Source organism: Physeter macrocephalus, chromosome 8 (assembly GCF_002837175.3).
Source record: "Physeter macrocephalus isolate SW-GA chromosome 8, ASM283717v5, whole genome shotgun sequence".
NCBI classification, from domain to species: domain Eukaryota; kingdom Metazoa; phylum Chordata; class Mammalia; order Artiodactyla; family Physeteridae; genus Physeter; species Physeter macrocephalus.
The window spans coordinates 36,263,240-36,285,075 of NC_041221.1; the positions used below are offsets into that span (position 1 = coordinate 36,263,240).

Here is a 21,836-nt window from a genome sequence, read left to right on the forward strand (position 1 = left end):
TAGCAACATCATTTAGGAAAGATTTATTTTAAGCTATATTAATAGTGGGGATAATGGAAATAAATGTAAACTGTAACACAGTGGCATAGATTTTACATATTGATTAAAAAGACATTTAAAATCCTCTTGACAGTAAAAGGAGAGAGGCAAAGATCATGGAAAGAGTCTTAAGAATGCTTCTAAATATTTCACATTGTGCAGGTGGTTTCAGATAAATTTGAGAATGAAGTTGCTGTGCTATCCTTCCTGTGGAGCTGTAAATGTCATGTTCCAAATTCAGGATAATTCCACAGCTGGAAAAGAGCTTTCACATAGTGTCTACCAGTTTTCTGTTATGCTCTTATTAATCATTAATTATTTCCTATATAAATGATTTAATTTAATAAAGAATATTCATTGTGCTAATTTATTCATAACTTAAAATAATCCATTTATAAAAATAGTAGAAAATAAGGTTAAACAAAGTAACTTTATTTGCCTTTTTTTGGTTTTTGCTCTTACTAAGTAGAGTTGTGAAACATGCCTTTTCTCCTCTTCTTTTGCTTAGCTGGTTTCCAGATCTTAAAATGACTTAGCTAGTTCAGCATGGGGGTATTATATTTGTAGCATTAAAGAAATAAAGAGATTTTCAGGGAAATTGGACGCAAAATGTAATACATATAAAAAAATGTTACAGTGGATGAAAATAAATTATAGATAGATAGATATAGTTTTGCTGGCTTTCTTTTTTTTGGAGCCCATATTTGCTTTTGTTTTTATTTTTTAATTTTTATTTATTTTTATTATTTTCTAATTTTGTCTGTGTTGGGTCTTCATTGGCGCACGCGGGCTTTCTCTAGTTGCAGCGAGCGGGAGCTACTCTTTGTCACGGTGCACGGGCTTCTCATTGCAGTGGCTTCTCTTGTTGTAGAGCACAGGCTCTAGGTGCGAGGGCTTCAGTAGTTTTAACTCACAAGCTCTAGAGCACAGACTCAGTAGTTGTGGCGCACGGGATTGGTTGCTCCACGGCATGTGGGATCTTCCTGGACCGGGGATTGAACCCCTGTCCCCTGCATTGGCAGGCGGATTCTTAACCACTGAGCCACCAGGGAAGTCCCTTGTTTTTGTTTTTAACCATCAGTGTACCTTTTGGCTCCAAGAATCTTTGCTCATTCACATCAATTCTCTCAGCTCCTTTCCATTTTTTTTTTTTTTTTTAGTGGGTTCTTGATTCAAGGTTGTCTCTAGAGTCCATGCATAGGTAAATATGCAGGCTGTTCTCTTTGCATATCAATATCTTCGTATATTTGGCAATCTCAACAAGTGAGGCTTTTAAAAAGTAATCAAGAAAATACACATAAAACTCTTTATACACAGTAATCACAGCCTGTAGGAAAAAAAACAAGAAAAGAATACAAGAAGGACATCAATTCAAACATTGAACCCCAATGTTCTTGGAATGGAAGAATCAACATTGTGAAAATGACTATACTACCCAAAGCAATCTACAGATTCAATGCATCCCTATCAAACTACCAATGGAATTTTTCACAGAACTAGAACAAAAAATTTCACAATTTGTATGGCAACACAAAAGACCCCAAATAGCCAAAGCAATCTTGAGAAAGAAAAACGGAGCTGGAGGAATCAGGCTCCCTGACTTCAGACTATATTACAAAGCTACAGTAAGCAAGACAGTATGGTACTGGCACAAAAACAGAAATATAGATCAATGGAACAAGATGGAAAACCCAGAGATAAACCCATGCACGTATGGTTACCTTATCTTTGATAAAGGAGGCAAGAGTATACAATGGAGAAAAGACAGCCTCTTCAGTAAGTGGTGCTGGGAAAACTGGACAGCTATATGTAAAAGAATGAAATTAGAACACTTCCTAACACCATACACAAAAATAAACTCAAAATGGATTAAAGACCTAAATATAAGGCCAGACACTATAAAACTCTTAGAGGAAAACATAGGCAGAACACTCTATGACATAAATCACAGCAATATCCTTTTTGACCCACCTCCTAGAGAAATGGAAATAAAAACAAAAATAAACAAATGGGACCTAATGAAACTTAAAAGCTTTTGAACAGCAAAGGAAAGCAAAAACAAGATGAAAAGACAACCCTCAGAATGGGAGAAAATAGTTGCAAATGAAGCAACTGATGAAGGATTAATCTCTAAAATTTACAAGCAGCTCATGCAGTTCAATATCAAGAAAACAAACAACCCAATCCAAAAATGGGCAAAAGACCTGAATAGACATTTCTCCAAAGAAGAAATACAGATTGCCAACAAACACATGAAAGAATGCTCAATATCACTAATCATTAGAGAAATGAAACTCAAAATGACAATCAGGTATCACCTCACAGCGGTCAGAATGGCCATCATCAAAAAAACTACAAACAGTTAAATGCTGGAGAGGGTGTAGTGAAACGGGAACCCTCCTGCACTGTTGGTGGGAATTTAAATTGATGCAGCGGAGAACAGCATGGAGGTTCCTTAGAAAACCAAAAATAGAACTACCATACGACCCAGCAATCCCACTACTGGGCATATACCCTGAGAAAACAATATACACTACCAAATGTAAAATAGATAGCTAGTGGGAAGCAGCTGCATAGCACAGGGAGATCAGCTCGGTGCTTTGTGACCACCTAGAGAGGTGGGATAAGGAGGGTGGGAGGGAGATGCAAGAGGGAAGAGATATGAGGATATATGTATATGTATAGCTGATTCACTTTGTTATAAAGCAGAAACTAACACACCATTGTAAAGCAATTATACTCTAATAAAGATGTTTTTTAAAAAAAAAGAAAGAAAAGAAAAAAAGAAATAAATATTAAAAAGAATAAATAAATAAACCCCCCAAAAAAGAAAAAATTGAACCCCAGTGCCTTTTGGCAAGGAAGATGGAGAGTCTTCCTTGGGGCTCTGGTCTTCTGTTCCCTTTCATCATAATCTTTCTCAAAACGTTCCCTGATCAACTGCCCCTTTATCTGATCTTTTTGCAATATTAAATTCCCGTCATGACCTAGACCCCAACCACACCAGAACAGAACTTGAAAAGTTAGTCATTCTCTGATGTAGTATTTATTTTATGTCAATTCCCACTATTATAATTTTCAGCACTTTGTAAATATTCCAAGCATATTTACTATATAACTTCATTTAACTCATCGTTTTGACTTTCTCAGATTTGTGTGCCCTTCAGAATATATCTCTAATTTCCTAAAGCAATTAGTCAAAATAATTTTTGGCTAATTAACATTTATCCTTAAAACAATACCTAAGTACTATATCAGTCTGGAAGTAAAATGGTTCTTGGTAAATGAGTGAAATAATCACTAAGATACCTCCTATAACTTTGAGTAGTTCACTGTCTAAATAAAGGAAGAAGCAGAAATATCATAGGCATAATATGTATACATACATATTTAAAATTAAGTATAATATGTGATAAAGCCAAAAGTACAATATTTAAGAATTCTTCCAATATGTGTTTGTTGAATACCCAAACAGATAGACATGATTCTATGTATTGGACATCACGATGAAAAAACACAATATCCATGCTCTCATGAATTTTACATTCCATTTGAGAGAGAGAGAAAATAATCATAGTAAACAAGTAAGTCATATAACATGTTAAAACTGTGGTAGTGTTAGGGAGAAAACAAATGCAGTGTAAGAGCAATGGGTCAGTCTAGGGAAATTCTATAAGTAAGATGGACAGTGTGGACCTCAATTAAAATAGCATTTTATAAAGAACTTATAAAATAGCATTTTATAAAGAAATAAAGACATGGCTGGAGATAGAAGGAATGGTCAGTATAAACACATGAAGTCAGAGGGGAACAGCAAAGGGTGAGGAGCTGGAGCAGAGTAAATGGGAGAAGAGGCCAAAGGGCTCTGGAGAGGCCTTCAGGACATTATAAGGAGTTCGCCTTCTACTCTTGAGTAAAATGAGGAAGGAGGAGAGTTTAGAACCAGGGAGCAATCAAATGGGAAATTCGTTTTGAAAATATTTCTTTGACCTCAGTGCTGATGGTAGAGTATAAGTGGGGCAAGGTGCAAGAGAAAGGCCAGTTAGGAAGCTAATTGCTCCTAACAATGGAGAAAACAGGTGTTGATGGTTTGAGTTGGGTAATGGAAATGGTGAGAAGTGGTGGGATTCTGTGTATATTTTAAAGATGAAATGAATCCAATTGCTTGCATGGGGGATTTGCTAGAAGTAGTATGGTCACAACAGTTAAAAAGTCTTGGTGTTGAGCAAAACATTGGAGTCAAAAAGGAAAGACTCTGCTCTCTCCTGCACTCTCAGCAAAAGTAACTAGATGCTTCTATCTTACACTATTTTCAGCTTATAAGGTGTCCAAGCGGGAGCTCTGTACCCCTCTCTGTGGGCGAAACCTGTACTCTTTCAGAGCAATGGGAAGGTCCAGCAGCCAGGTGCAAAAGGACACCAACAATCTACTTTATTTCAAGCTTGGGAACCGAGGGCATTTCTAATAGATCTGTAGTAGATTTGTAGTAGATCTGGAGGGGCAGCATGTGAGTCAGGGACGTTCCCTTCGCCGCCACCAGCAGCTGCAGCTTACCTAGTCCTGCAGTGCTGCCCAGGGGTGCCCACCCATGTGCAAGGCCACTGGACAGGGAGCTGCAGCACAGGGTCAGCACTGCCAGCAGGGAGGGGGGTGCAGCTGGTGAAGGCATGGTGAAGCCATTATATATAGATACTTAGGTAGATGTGTTGATAAATGAACCCAAATATGTAGATATCCCTAAGTCTCAATTCTACACCTTAACCTTACTTACTTTAGAGTATCCTAAACATCTAATTACTCATAGTTTATGTCTGGAACTCTTGCAGTTGTGTGACAGTATCTACTTAACATATACAGAGAAACCTCAGTCTAAGAGCATTACTTTATCATTATATAAAGGTTCTTTGATATTTCATTGAAAATAGAACCAATGAGAATTGATTAACTTAATCACCATTTCTAATGACCGAAGGTTTATAAATCATTTTATTTCCCTTATCTGAATATTTTAAACATAAAAAAGGATGACAGAATAATTTCTTTTCACTGTACTTTACGAAGTTAGTACAGGTTAGGTATTTTGTTACAAATTCTGAGAGTTTTGGTAATTATTTTGCCTTCCCCCCCCCATTGTCACTAATAGACTAATTACGTACATATGTATAAATTATATATGATTTATTATTACATCTCTAGGATCTAGAATACTCTATTTTTATAATAACTGCTCAAAATAATTGATGAATGAATGAATATATGGATGCATAAATGAAAAGTCCATAGTTGTCTGATAAAATCAACATGTTACTGAGAGACATTTTCCCCCACTCCCCATAAAAAAGAAATTGTGGACATAGAATAATCTATATATTGGGCCTGCTTTTGGGAGAGCATAATGTAAGGGAAACTTACAGTCTGAGCAGGTCCTTATAGGTGTACTTTTAATTTCAGGATCTCCAAGAAATTAATTATATAACATATCACCTTCATTATCAAAAAAATATTAGGATATCTGATACCAAGGACTGTTTCAGTACTCTGAAAAATGATTTCTGTTCAATATAGCTTTTATATTGCCAAAGAAGACTGCTAATCAATCTCCTTAAAGAGAATTTTTGGAAACCTGGTTTGAATAATGCAAAAGCTCACTGATTCTTTAAATATATAAAAATTGGATGACAAAATAAATGATAGAGCAAGTTAAGGTCAGTCTAAAATTATCTGAATGAGGATAATTAAAAATATTCAAATAAGAATTCCAATTACTGACATCTAATATTAATAAAAATAACTAATGCTGGAAATTTTTTAACTAATTTTTATTCAAATGAATATTATAGTTTGAATCATAACTAATGTGAAATGCTCATGAGATATACCTTCTTTTATCTTTTCCATTTGTTGCTGATTTTGTTTGAATAAATAAACCTTCTAGCATACTGAGGGTTTTCTCGAACTTTTGGGTGGGTGCATGGGTTCTTGGAATATAGGAAGTTGACCAAGTTAGGTTTTACTGTGGTCTGATGTGTCAGCCTTGTAACGTGACTGTAATTTTAATTAGACTACATGGGTTGTTTTTCTTTCATGACTAGATTACTATGCAAACAAATGTCTGTGGTCAGAGGGATATGTGTCTTGCAGCCTGGAAGCTGGGGGAAAAAAAGCATTGAAGAAGATTGAAATAATTAATTCTGCATTAAGGGTATGTCAATATTGCCCTCTGACTCACTCCAAAAGCATACCATTTTCACTAATTGGAAAGCACACAAATCTTTGGTATTGTTTACGATAAACTCGGCAGGGAGTGTGACTTCCTGGTGTAGGCCCAACAAAGTGCTCCATTTATGAATAAATCATGTTCGGATCTTGAGAAAAGAGGCATCAGTTAGTGGCAGTTGGCTTCCCTGAATCTCAGGAACTCTGGATAATTAACTGCCAGGACTTTTTTATTCCCTTCTATTGAATCATTCATTGACAGAAAAACAGACTTTGTTACCAATATGTAATATGTAATGCATTTTGGGAAACTTTACATAATTACATCGCTGTATCTTAATGGAATATTCAGCATTATTACTGCCATTACTAGGCATTTCAAAGTCACCGTGGGAGGTAAGCATATTTTCCATTAAAAGATTATTTCAGTATGAAATCTGTCTGAACTAGTATTGCCCATAAGCCTGAATAGCACAAATGTCATACAAAAAAAGAAAACGTTTTATTCTTTCAGATATTATTTTAGTGAATAAAGACAAAATGAAATTACTGCATTGCTGGTGTTTGGGGATATTTAGCATAAGGCTGGTCATGTTTTACATTTGCTTATATGGTAAATTTTTAGGTGATCTGTAAATGAATATCACTCTTAATGTGAAGAGTTTTTCACATATCACAGCATAGCAAGACTCATTGGAAGAATAATTCTTCCCTAAATCATATTAATTTGGCTAGAGCTCTCAATAGTAATGATAGTGATTTTGTGTTCTTACCTGTATTCAGTGTAATTTTGTACCAAGATATTTAGTCTGTGGAGAAACTTTTTCTCCCTAGGGAAAAAAGAAGCTAGAGACAAGGTAGTTGTAAAAACTGGTTTATTTTTTTTAAAAATAAATACAAAAATATAAATATAAAACATTAGCAGATAGAATTTGATGAAATGAAATTGCACAAACGTTTGTATACCAGGTTGCATATCACACCTACTAACACCACATGTACATTTTTTTTTTTTAATTTAACATACAGAACAGGATATACCTTAAAATTTTTCTTCACCTTTAAGAAACGGAAGCGGCTTGTTTGTGAGGCTGCTTAAGGGAGAACTATCCTGTTCATGTTTCTGAAATTATCTTTTATTTCCTAAGAAGGACAACACTGAATTTCCATAGCTTTGGCTCTTGGAAGTGATTAAATAAAATGTCGTATATATTCCATGAGACATCCTACAGGGCAGAATTAATGTCATTAATGAACAAATTAAAAAGGAAATGGGAAAAAAAAATTGTGCTGAGTGGCAGGAAAATTTTCCTGAATATCAAATATTGTGAAGTGGAGACGGTGTCGGTAAAGTTACTTCCTCTTGCTTGAGCAGAACATACATCCTAGGTTAAGAGTCTTTGTCACTTTCCCCGCCACCGTACATTTCCGCCAGCTTATTAAACCGAGGCCCCCATTCTCGGAGGTAATCGTAGTTTTGGTCCCCGTCAGTGGTACCTGATTCTAAAGAACTCAGAGATTCCGCGATGGAATCGTTTCCTTCGTAGGCATACGTTGCAAGTGAGTCGTAGGGCGGTGCAGTGGGATCCAGATCGTGCTCTTTTAGCCTCTCATTAATGAAATCCCGGACATCCGTGTTATCCGGAGCTGTCGGAGTCCTCCGTGGGATAAATAAAGTTTCCGGAATAATATCTCGCCGCAGCTTTTTTTCCTCAATAGCTGCAGGATTCCTCAGGGTGCCGATATCAAAGGCCTGGGTGTCCTCCTCTCCGCCACCTTCATCGTTATAGCTCACGATGTTGTCTCTGATATCTTCTTTAGACAAGATCAGAGGCTCTTTTTTCCGCTGTCTTTTCAGAGCTGCAAACAGTACTACTATAACTTGAAGAAAGAAAAAAGATGCATTAGAGGTCCATCTGAAACACATATTAATAAATAACGAGTGGAAGTACTATAAAAGAGTCTGTTACTTAGGTTTTCTGGAACTGGTTAGAATTTAGGGTTAATTTTGTATTTCCATAATTTTTTGTGTGTGTGGCGTTTGTGGGAAGAGGGAGGTGTGAGAGGAGAGGGGAGTGTTGAAGGGTTTAGCCAGGATGGTTAGAGTTTAAGAACAGTAATTCTAATTTACTTTTAAAGCAATGTGAAAGTTTTTTTCAAATACAGTGACTTATTTTATCTATTTTTCTAAGAACTGTTTAAAGATAGTTCCTGATTGTACAGACATTATTTATACTTTGCATTAAATAGTGACATAAGATGTTGTTTAAAAAATAGACACAAATCAAATTCAGCTTCAAATAAAACAATGAAGAAGGGCAAAAATACGCCCATATTTTTACATCTTATGCAATATTAAAAAGGCAGCCTTCTTCGCAAGATATGGAGTATCCGTATCTGTTAAATAGCTTTGCTGCTGGACTTACATATTTTTTTTCCTTACATTGTTACTAGAAGGCCTTAATTACTAGGGAAAAAAAGACCACATTATTTAGACATTATTAGTTTAGAAATTTATGAGGTTTTCCATGGAAATATATATCACTCATGAGATCAAAAGAAACATTGCTGGATCACATGATGGCAAAGAGTAAATTCAAATTACTACACTGAATTAACTAAAAAAATTATGTATGAATTTCAGCTATATGTATCTTAATGAGTATAGATCCACAAGTAGAAATGTGTATCATTCAGACAGGACATTTCCCTACTTCCATGGGAAGATATCAATAATAATAATAATATACTTATTATTTTAGTAATCATAATAATGGTAATAGCATAAAAGATAGGAGAAAGCTAAAATCATTTTCCCTCTGGTTGTATTAGTTTCCCACCCTCATTCTTTATCCCCAAACATTTTGGTCATAATCCTTTAAAAATGATGATTTAGAGAAACAGATGTGAATTCAGTTAGATGAGGAAAGGAAGGGAAAATATCTTACCAGGTATATGTATGAAGAAATATCTATATTTATTTAGCCTCATTAGAACAAACATTGAAAGGATATGGGATTTATTACTGGTCTTGACTGAACATGTCCCCTAAAAATTCATATGCTAAAGCCTAAATAAATTCCCAATGTGATGGTGTGTGGAAATGGAGTCTTGGGGAAGTAATTAGGTCATGGAGGTGGAACCCTCATGAATGGGATTAGTGCTCTCTTGACATGACACAGGAGAGATGATTGCTTTCTGCCCCTTGAGGATACAAGAGAAGGCAGCCGTCTGGGCAATAGGAAGTATGCCCTTGCCAAACATGAAATTCACCAGTGCCTTGATCTTGGACTTTCCTGTCTCCAGACTGTGAGAAATAAATTTCTGTGGTTTAAGCTACCAATCTATGATATTTTGTTATAGCAGCCTGAATGAAGGCAATTATGTTATTATGTAAAGTGGTATTAAGTTATGTTTTCTGTTTTATTAACTTGGAACAGTAAGACTTCTTGCCCTCAAGCTTGCGTGAGAGGGCAGACAAGGGACTTTTTTAATGCAACAAAAAGAAAGTTTTAATCCATTGACACTGCTCTTGACCTTCAAAGTGATTAAAAAATAAATAGGCCACCACCAAGAGAAAGAAAATGTTTATTTTTCAAGTTTTTGAGAAAATGTGACCTTTTATTTTGGCTAAATTCATGATTTGTGCACATACATAAACTTGTGATGTAACGATTTTAAACCTCAAATTGCTTATGATCAGCTAAAGGATCTTAGCCAGTAAAAAATGTTCTAATAATGAGGATAATGAAACTTACTAAGATTGGCTTCAAAATTCCAGTTCATTTCACTGCTTCTTGAAATGTCAGATACAGTGTTTTTTGATTAGAGTCACAAGAATACTCACAATAGTTTTAAGATAATGCGACTAGAGAGTAAACAATCTGATTTTTAACTCAGAAGCAGTTAAAAAGCAATTTGTTCTGGGTTTTAAATCAAGTATTGTTGTTTTAGGGACAAGTGAATGAGGTAAAGGGCTATGTTAACATTATATAAGTGAAGAGGTAAGATAGTGAGGCCATTGTCCAGCTGTAATAAGAACCAAAAACAGTGGAAATAAACTTTAGATTTACTGAAAAACTATGTATAAAGACTGACGGCAAGGTGCCTTGCCTTAGCTCAGCCACTCAGAAACTGTGTAACCTTGGAAAACGTTTAGAACATCTCTAACTTTCCGTTTCATTATTTAAAAAGGGAAGGTAATGACTCTATCTGATCAGATAAAATATTTTAATATAAACAACATTCCACTGTTAATTGATGTCTGTCTTAAATTTGGGGGTTAGTTTTAGGGGAAGTATTTTAATAGCAACATTTCTACTTACAAACACAGTGAAGTAAGCCATCTAGGAAATAATCACGTTTTCTTACCCAGCAGAATAACGATGCAGAGGAGAATGGCGATCAAGGCCCCTGTGCTGAGGCCGGCGGGAAGGAGCAGGGCCTCAGCGCTGCAGGACTGCATGTTGCCTTGGCTGTCACATGCGCACACTCTGATGGTGAGTGTGCCAGTGCTGCTCTGAATCGGGTAATCGTTGTCTGATATCACCACAGGCAAGAGATAGGTGCTTATTTCATGTCTATTGAATCCATTTTTTCTGGTTAAAATTCTGGCAGTATTATCTAAAATAAATTTTAACATATTACAAATGGCTTGGGACAATACATTTGTCTCATCCTGATCACCGTGGTTTGACACAAAAATAAAAAGTTGTTTGTGTAAAATACAAAATTGATATCAATTTCCCTATCGAATATATACAAGGCAATTCAAATATAGCTAAGATAAATAAGACAGTTTGAAGAATCTAATACCATTATTACTTATTAGATTTTTAACTAATTTTCAGATGTTTTCAAGATGGTGAATTTTTATAAGTGAATCATTTATCAAGACTATAGAGATGCAGCATATTGTTTATCAGTTTTCAAAAAACATAATTATGCATACCAAAGAAAAAATTATAGTAAATGTTTTTTATTTACAAATGTATGTGTGTGCCCATACACAAAACACACATTAATCCAATATTCATGAAGAAAAATATGATTGGGTAAATTTTAACTATAGTTGTACTTTTAAAATCAATTAAGCATTCAAAAACCTTCAAGAGTCCCGATGTATGAAGAACAGTCAGCAAGTTACTTAATATTTTTGAACTTTGATTTCCACCCATTAAAATGAATACAGTGTGTAAGTCAAAATATTGGTGGAAGACACTAATGTGGAGTGCCTCACAGACACACAGAAAGAAGTAGGGACTTAATCAAGGCTAGCATCCTACTACCTAGTATATTGCTACTGATATTTCCTTTATGCAATAACTCACCCAGTATCCTTAAATGCGGGCTGTGCATCTATATAATAATATTGAAAAATAAAATCTATATATGCTTGGATGATAATTTCCTATTCTGTTTGTCCAATGTGCTGGGTCTTGTTTAGCCAATCCCATAAGGCTGCTTAAAATGCCAGTGTAGGGAAGGCAGTGAGTTAGGGAATTGCTAAATCAAACCAACAAGATAGCAAAATTTAAAAAAAAGAAAAAGAAGTGACAATCTTTTTGCAGGTATAGTGGTTGAACATAAAGTAATCATTTCCTAAATTTTAGCAAGAAGTTAAATCTTAGTATATCAGTTAACTACCGTGTAATCTAGGAAAGTAAATTAGCAAAATAGAAGATGTGCATAAGAAAATTTAAAAAATAAAATGTAATCCTGATAATTTTGCAATTCTGACTTTTCTTCCAAGAAGTATTAGGATACAATTCTTCCTTTCTCAAACCTACACTAAAACAAACATTTACACGCATATGGGTATTTTCAGAATCTTCTTTCCTTACAGTTTTTTAACTTTTCAAAAATTTCTAAATCTTAATTTTGCCTGCAATGGCTTTGATACATTGAAGAGCCAAAAGAAGTTTTACCCTAAACTAACAATTCTGTTTGAATCATTTTATTAAATATTCAGAAAGTCATCATATAATAATGCTTTTGACCTGTAAGTTAGTGAAAAGTGAGGCATTTTTAATAATGTGATACCAACTGTGGTATAACAGAAGCAGGAAACGTATTTTAAGAAAGATGTAGAATTAAAGATTTTTAAGATGAACATATAGACAAATGCAAGGGTGTTTTCTCAAGAAGGTCAACTTTAAGGTGATGTCTATGTTATTGGAATTTCTTTCAAAATTCACCCAATAACAGAAAATAGTGAACTTATGCAAGATTAGATCAAATATTCCATCAGACTTTACTGGTATTCTATTTAGTGTATGTTCAGGTTTGTATTCATATGACTCCAGCCCTTGCTTTGAGTAACTTATGTAGGATCAGGAACTCTACCCAGTATAGGAAATTGCTACTATTTATCAAAAATTAATTAAGATTAGCCTTGAGTTGTTTCCCCAGTAACTGTGAAGTGCTGTGATAAGATAGTACTATTTCAAGTCTCTATTACTTTTTAAAATTGAGAGGTGGCTTGTTGAGATCCGGGGCTCAGTTTAACAAGAACATAAAACAAATTAAAATACAATTAGAAAGTGGTAAAATACAATATTGTCAGCTCAGTACTAAGAATGTCCCGTCTAAATTCTATGTTTAGGTTACCAGATTCAGCGAATTAAAATGATGGGTCCTTTTCTGATACTCAGATATTACATCTGATATTGGGCATTTTGTATTTTATTTGCCAATTATACGTTAATATTTCCAATCACAATTATTTTAGGTGTCCAGAGGGACAGAAAAGATAGACATTTCAGAAGCTCAGATTTAGTAAACAGATGTTACCAACCGATGCCTCCCTGATTTGTGCAAAGATCCTACTACGTCAAATATCTCAAGTGGTAGTTGCTCAATGTAAAACTATCCATTATCTTAAACTGCTTTCTGACGTTCTGAAAGCCACCGAGATATGCTATAGAAACCTGGCTCTGCCAGCGTACATACCCAGTTAGGAAGGTATTGTAAATATGCCAATGTAGTTATTAGATTTATTTTAAGAATAATTATATCTACAGTAGCTCTAAAACAAGTATGCCTTTTAACCAAAAACTACCTTATATAATTAGTTTGTGTGTGTGTGTGTGTGAGTGTGGTATGCGGGCCTCCCCCTACCGTGGCCTCTCCCGCTGCGGAGCACAGGCTCCGGACGCGCAGGCCCAGCGGCCATGGCTCACGGGCCCAGCCGCTCCGCGGCACGTGGGATCCTCCCGGACCGGGGCGCGAACCCGGCTCCCCTGCATCGGCAGGCGGACGCGCAACCACTGCGCCACCAGGGAAGCCCTATAATTAGTTTTAACATAAATTTGTTGAAGAGAGAAAACTCTGATTACATACTTTTTTTAGCCTAGAATAATTACCATACATATTTTCCAAAGAATAAAGCTGTTTGACTTTTTGAAAATAGTAACCCTTTTTTGTATTTTTCCTCAAAAATATGTTTCTGCTTTTTTTTTTGAGAATGCAAGAAATATGTTTAGTGTTTTTGATCGCAGAGACATTATAAGATTCATATGTTACACAGAAGAATAGTGCACCTTGCCATTGAAACTATGTTTTTGCACCCCATCCCCTCACAGGCTAATGTGGCTACTTTTTTTTTCTTTGTCTCTTCTATGCCTTTTTGGCTTTGGTGGATCTGCTGCTGCTAAATCTCACTGAAGTTTACACAAGAGTCTAACTGAGCCATTCATTTCTCTGTGTGTCCTACTATTTTGTTATAGGAACTGATTATTCCGGCCTTTCTAATGTTTGCAAGATTCAGTCTTTGCATTAGAACCCATATAGAGTCTTCTTTCACATATTTTATAATCTTAAAATTCAAGAAAGTAACCACTGTTAAGTAAGAAATTAACATAGTAGCTCATTAAAAATATAATGAAACCAAAATTTTGTAACACAGATCTATAAATGAATATATCATGTATATGGTAATTGTTACTTTGGGGAAAATTTCTTGTTAATGTCACCTTAAATCATAATGAACACGTTCTAAAATTTACCTTCATTGTCTTGTACTGTGAAGTTTGGATTGACAGCTGCTAAACTGAAGAAAAATTTTTGTCCACCTAAAGGATCATCTTTGTCTACTGCACTTATAGTCTGTATTAGCTGCAGAAGAGAGAAAAATGTATATTTATCAAACTTCCATGGGTAGAATCTGCTTTATAATATGTAATTTTTTAATATCCAATTTTGTCTAACTTTTTTTAAGGACAATTGATTTTCTTCCTTGTGCATGTACCTTTGTTTGAGTTATTCCATCTTTTTATTATTACTTAGATTCAAACACAGTCTCTCTCTCTCCCTCCCACTCTGTTTCTGTTTCTCTCTCTAACTTCCCCTAAATACTATTTATTATTTTAATTAAAATAATAAATAGTAATTTAATACTAAATTAAATTTAATTATAATTAAAATAATAAATAGTAACATTGTATTCTTTACAGTTCTATTAAATATAACATTTGAAATAAGTAGGTATTTCATGTATATTTAAACATTTATCTAGAAGATAAATGTATCTAATGTAGGAAAATTTAGAAAATTATTGTGATTAGGGCTTTCCTCTTCATTAAAAGTAAAGTGAAAACTATTCAAAGCATGTAGAGATTTTATAGACAATTACATATAACTTTATAAAAGAAAGACGAACATTACAGTATTATCTACTTTAACAGTAACTGTTCACTTCATTTGCACTGTCAATAGAATTATATATTTTTAAATTCAACATATATATATAATACTATAGGGATTGGTTATTTTAAAAGAGTCAACTCTGATTTATTTTAGGGTAAGAGAATATAAGAAGCTATCTAGTAACAAAGTAGAAAATTTAACACCTTATTCTATAAACAGATGACTGCTTTGAACATATTATACAATTAATTAATATTATACAAATATATATGTAACAGATAGCTATGTATTTTTTGCATATATATCCATTTTATCCTTAACTTATTTATACAATAGCATTTTATGTATTTTTTTTGCATATTTTAATTTTGCAAGAAGGTTTTAGAAGTTGTTAAATGTGTGTTTCAATGCCTAGATAAATGGTCAAACTTACGCTTAACTGAAAGGAATATACTTTTTAGTGCATTAGCTCAATTTAATATTGTCTGGATATTTGATGTAAATATTTGTTACTGATGTTTTATTAATTTAAAAAGGATTTTTAAATTTAAAACACTATGTAAAATAATTAGAAAAAATTAAGGAAATATTTTAAGTATTCCATGTTAAATTATTTTTCTTTTAAAGTGTTCTATAAAAATTAAAATGTGGTAAAGTTGAGGTACTCCCTAATCATTTATTTCAAAATGATACAACAAATATAATTGGACCAAACAAAGATAAATGTTTATTGTATAGAAATAAGTAGCAAAACAATCATTTAAAACTTCAAATAATTTAAAATATATATTTAAAAATCTAACATTATGAAATTTTAGTGGTTATTTAAGATTAAATATAAGCAAGAATTTATGGCTAATGGCTTATCCATTCAATCAAAAACCAAAAGGTGGTACATATATAAAGGAATTCAAGAGAAAAATGCTAAAATAATTTTAACTAATACCCTTTAAGATGTATCTATTCAGTTACAAATATATTTCTTGACTGACTCTTGTTTGTGGAGCAGTCTAAAAGATTTTATTTTCAAATAGTGATTTATAGAAATAAGTTGAAGAGGAAAAAAATGGCATAAATGAAATAACATGTCAAGAAAGATAGTAGACTAATAGAAATTCTTATGTTTATATATATCAATATTAATATATTAACTCTCACATACAGATGCATAAAAATTATAGAAATGTAAAAGTAGAGCTAATAGTCTTTTAAAATAAAAACTACAATGTCTCATAATAAATTTACATTTGCAACTGTGATTACAAATTACAATTCCAGTTCATTTTTATGGACAAAATAACACAGGTCAGAGAATGAAATCGCCACATCTTTACATATAACTATAAGAAATTATAAAGGTTTACGTAAAAATTCTCAAATAAGATGTATTATTTTAATAAAAGACAGTAGCACTGTATATGGTAGCGACACTTCAGCGATTTGCTAATGTATCTTCATTAAATGTTATAAAGGGAATAAGTAAAACTCATTTAACAATGCAGACAAAATAGAATGACATACTGCAAATCAATATCATATCACAACATACTTTTATGACCAGAAGACTTCTCTATGCAGATGGAGACACTTACTTCCTCTACAAGATAGATTTTTTTTTCCTTTGAGATATAAGTTGGCTTCTAGCATCCAACTTCCCCATATTCAGCATTTACCTTTTAATATAGTCTTGCTTTGCACTTCCAGTCATATATTAAAAAGTCACATTTTATTTCGGTATTTGTACCATAAAGAGTTGCAATAGAAATCAGAAGATGGCAACAAGAAGGAGGTAAAACTGTTTCTCCTGTCTCTCCCTATAAGACCTCACTATTTTATTTCGACGAGAGACAAATTCATTTTGACCCACCGCCAATAAAAGAAGTTGCCACAGTTAGGAAAAAAAAAAAGGTCATGTCCAGTACCCATTTTGAGCATATGAAAACTAGACACAGACAAGTCACTTATATTTTATCTCCTTAGCAATTATATAATTGGTTTGCATATTCACTGAGCTATTCTAAAATAATCTTAAATGAACTTGAAGGGTGTTTCAGGGATCATAAGATGATGGAGTGTGGGATGACAAATGGATTTTAAGATGTTTAGTTAGAAAACTGGTCACTGAGTTTTAACATTTTAGTTTTTTTGGTGAAAAGACTAGTAGTTTCCATTGATGCGAAAATTCCCTTTGCTCTGGTAAAAAAGCACCCTTTTTAGTTGTTCGGGAAGTAACTAAACACTGTTCTATGGAAAATATGTAATAGGATTTTGGGGGTTGATAAGGGCCTGGAGCTTAGGTACTATCAATGGGTAAATATAAGCAGCCTGTCTCCCTGGAGAGACTCCCTGGGAAATCTCTTGTGAGACAGAAATGCTATTGCCCTCTCATAGAAATTAAAAATTATTAAAATATATTTTATTGACTAAAGGAGTAAAGCCTGTGTGAGAGAAAATGGAAGAAAAGAGAAATAGCCAGTCCTCTCTTCTGCCCTTTCCCAAGGTCCCCTGACTCTGTCTGAGATGGAAAAGATGGGAGTCTAGTTGCCTAGTTCAAGCATAAGACAGGACTATTCATACTACATCACTTGTAAATTGCATCCCTTTCCCCGGGGAAAATCTTCTACCCTTAGGCCAGGGAATAGGCAAGAAAGGAGGAGAGGGTGACAATTAGCTTTATTTCTGTCTCATTGAGTCCACACACCAAATGAATCAGAATTAAGTTCTGTGTTGTTCTAAGTGCTGCTCTTAAAGAGCACTTAATTCAGAGGAGTATTGGGTGGACTAAACTACTCTATAAATAACTAAAGCACACTCAGAAGTTCCAAAAAGCTCCTACTTCCCCGGAAGGAGGGAAGACAGACCTAACAAATTAATTTCAAGAAAGACTCAGTGAAGAAGACTTTATCAAATAACTATTTTGATTTTGCCTGCTAGGATGTCATAACCTAGAATTCCATGAGTGAGTATATTACAGTTCAGTTCAAGCAACAATTTTTCAGCCTATGAGACCAAAATGACATCTAACAAACGAGTCTTATTAAAAATAACTACTATGGGAGGCTTTTGCACATGCAGCCAATTAGACAAAAATTATTAATCATGTTCTTCTTGTCAAATTTGTCAAAATAGACTACTTTTTTTTATTAAAATCAACTTTGATTTGATTATTTTCCCTCAATATACCAACTTGTTTTTAAAAGTTCAAAAAATATGAAATTACTGAGCCAGATATAGGTTAAAAGAAAAAAGGCAGAAGAAAAATAAACGAACACAATCCCTTATTTTGTGTATTTTGAATACATTTGGGAATGAGTACTTATAATGACTCAAATGCTCTGAAAAGATATCTCTTGAAAATCAAATAGAATAACCATAGAGCGAGCAATGTATGCAGCAGTTGCAAAGTGGGTAATTCATCTCCTAGAGCAAAGGCTTCAACTCATATCATGCTGAGCCTGCCAAGCAGAGGACTATTTGGAATTGTATTTTTAGGGCACACTGTTTCATTAAGACATAGGTTGGAAGCAGCTTAGTCCTTTAAATATTCCAAATTAAACATTTCCATAACCCTTTCAAACAAAAAAATGAATCCAATTGCAGCAATTTTACCATTTCGAACAATAGACAGGCTATTGAATTCCTGTTAGAATCTTCTGAAGGAAGAATTTGAGTTATTTCACAATGTAATTTGCATAAAAATGTACCAGTGACACTGATGTTTATAAAGAGCAGCAAATGATGTCAAAACGCAATACAATTCCGCGATGTCTTCTCTTTCTTTAACAAAACACATTTGATTCCCAATTATTATTTATAACATGCAGCTTCCTTCTGTGAAGATGGCATTCAAAGCAATTAAGAGCATCTCTTTCAGCCATACAGGCTGGGGCCCTTCAAACAACAAAATGAGTCCACTGAGGAAAAGACTTAAAGAGTTATAAACAAATCTGGTATAGGAAGAATGTTTTAAAGGACGAAAACGAAGTCATTAAGCACTTTATGTGTTGCTACGATGATGAAACGCAAGTATAAGTCTTAAGAGTGAACTCTGTGACCCTGCTTCAAAATCGTATTTGCATACATTGGAATAGTGATGGAATGTTTTGATGATACCAAGTATTTGTATTGTTTTCCCCAACTTTCATTTCCCATTTTGTGAGCTGTTACCAATATTTATCTAATGGCACAGCAGGATTTATTTTTCCTTTTTTTTTTTTTCGATACTCGGGCCTCTCACTGCTGTGGCCTCTCCCATCGCAGAGCACAGGCTCCGGACGCGCAGGCTCAGCGGCCATGGCTCATGGGGCCCAGCCGCTCCGCGGCATGTGGGATCTTCCCGGACCGGAGCACGAAGCCGTGTCACCTGCATCGGCAGGCGGACTCTCAACCACTGCGCCACCAGGGAAGCCCCATTTTTCCTTTTGTTCGTTTATTTTTGTTTTTGAAAGTTTAAGAAGTTATTTCTTCTTACACTTTAACTTTTGTGGCTACAGTAAAATCTCATATTTACATTAGAACTTTACGAAGGACATATGAAATGTGTTACACTATTATTTAAAACATTTTTAACCCTAAAAACATCAGCCTTTGGGTTTTTTTTTGTTTGCTTTTAATCATACTACTGGGACTTTATATGAGTGATTTTATCTCGTTTACTCATTCCTCTGAAGATTGGGAAAAGAAAATACTTAACTTCCCTGTTAAAATCTGCCTACACTTTAAAATCCTATGGGTGCTTACCTGTCCTGGTCTGGCATTTTCACATACAAAAGTGTCATAGAACACAGCAAATTGTGGGGCATTGTCATTAACATCCAAAATTCTCACAAAAACAGCCACCCGAGTCATCTCTTTGGGATTGTCTAGAAAAAGGAAAGGAAAAAATCTGTTTAGGAAGACACAATTGCACACCAGATTTAATTTATATAAGCCTCTTGTGGATATTAAGTGCTCACATACAAATAAGCATCACCTTCTTTCTACTAACGTAATGAGCAAATGCGATAAAGAAAATTACTGCAGAGCCGAATTAAGTAGTCATAAATTCAGCTATTAATGGGCTCAAGAGTACTATTAATATTTTGAAAAATCTTTTTAAAAGCCTAATCCAGTATAATTGAGTTCATATTATATTTGTGTCCTTATTCTCCAAATACACAAAATAAGAACAAATATTTATTAAATCTTTATTATATGTCATTATATTTCTTAATTTATACCATTTTTTTGGATGAAGAGTGGTTTTAAATAAATTAGTAACTTTCCCGAGGTCATCTACGTAGTAGTTGTTATATTACAACCTACCCTTCTGACTACTTTTATCACTAAAATGTATTCCAACAGCTACTCTCATCCCTCCTTTTGGAAATTTTAATATATAGCTACTAATTTTACAAATTGGATGGAAATTTACAATGAAATACAAGATTTTAAATGTTTCATTAATACAATTGTTACTGGTACCATTTCAACAAGCCAGGCTCAATTTTGTATAACAAAATTAGTTCAATAGTAACATGTAGTGTAATAATCATGATTTTTTTTTGGCTAAAATCAAGGGCATCAAAGTTTTCACATAAAATATGCATTTAAAAATATGTTTTGATTTGTAAATGGAATTTTAAAATATATCTTAGCCTTGGGTAACAACCGCATATTAGTCATCACTGCATTATCTCCACTAAGAATTTTTCTAGGCACTTGCACTGATATCTGAGGTGTTTGGGGATCTTAAATTCAGGTTTATATTCATCAGCCTTTGCGATGTCAAAATCTCAGTCTCTGGATATAGTTCAACTTCATTGTGAACTTTGGTAAAGTCAAGCTCAAGATCAATATAAAAGGAGAAAGGAGATAATTCGCTAAAAATAACGCAAAAAAAAATAGCAGATAAGCTGAGGAACAGTAGCCATCTTACTAAATGGCCTCTACCAACATGGGTTATGAATAATATGATTTACCCTTGTGAAATTTATCTGATTTTCTAATTTTATCTAAATAATTTTCAGATACAAGGGTTAAAAAATATTGTCAGGTACAAACAGGGAGTATATCACTACTCAAAAGAATTTATTTCTCCTCCCTTCTCTCCATGTAATTGTAATGTTACTAAAATAATTAAATCAGCATTTAAAAAAAATAACATGTAAGAACTGGTTACTTGGCAGGGGCGTTTACAAGGCTGAGTAGTATGAAGCAAGGCAGACACTTCCATCTGAAGTGTATTTACCTTACTTTACTCTTTTCAAGGGAAACTTTAAAGTGCCTCTCCTCTTTAACACTCTAGTCTTCCTTCAGTTTTCTTAACCCATATGTGTTCAGTTCTCAGGTTCTGATTTCATATTTGCTAATCTATTGCTGCATATTATTCACTTCTTAGTATGTCAGGTGGTTAGAGTTTAGATCCTGGAGTCAAACAGAGTTGACCTGATTCCCAGGTCTACCACTTATTCATTGTGTGACTTTGGCCAGTTTACACTCTGTCTCTAATGCCTCAGTTTACTCAAAATGAATCAAAATAGAACTTCTGATCTTATACAGTTATTTGAATAATTAGGTGAGCTAATGCACGAAAACTTCTTATCGAAGTTTTCGATAAGAAAACTTCAGTTTGTTGGTAAACACACAAAACCAACACATGTTGACTACTGTTATTAAGATCATCTTTATTATCATTGTCATAGCTTCCTTTTTTGAAATTTATTTATCTATTATTTATTTTTGTCTGCGTTGGATCTTCATTGCTGCGCGCAGGTTTTCTCTAGTTGCAGCGAGCAGAGGCTACTCTTCGTTGTGGTGTGTGGGCTTCTCATTGCGGTGGTTTGTCTTTGTTGCGTAGCACAGGCTCTAGGTGTGCGGGCTTCAGTAGTTGTGGCACGTGGGCTCAGTAGTTGTGGTTCACAGGCTCTAGAGTGCAGGCTCAGTAGTTGTGGCGC

The 21,836-nt window shown here is 34.2% G+C and overlaps 1 protein-coding gene across 1 annotated transcript in view; it reads right to left on the reverse strand.

The window, feature by feature from the left end:
- Window positions 1-7,336: 7,336 nt before the first annotated feature.
- The window catches only part of CDH10 (cadherin 10), a 109,942-nt gene continuing 95,442 nt past the window's right edge, over window positions 7,337-21,836 (reverse strand). The window contains exons 8-11 of the mRNA XM_028492832.1: window positions 19,642-19,763; window positions 14,262-14,370; window positions 10,627-10,878; window positions 7,337-8,136 (exon numbers count right to left, since the gene is read on the reverse strand). Coding sequence (XP_028348633.1) covers window positions 7,646-8,136; window positions 10,627-10,878; window positions 14,262-14,370; window positions 19,642-19,763 — 974 coding nt within the window. The 3' untranslated portion in view covers window positions 7,337-7,645. The remainder of the gene's footprint in view (window positions 8,137-10,626; window positions 10,879-14,261; window positions 14,371-19,641; window positions 19,764-21,836) is intronic.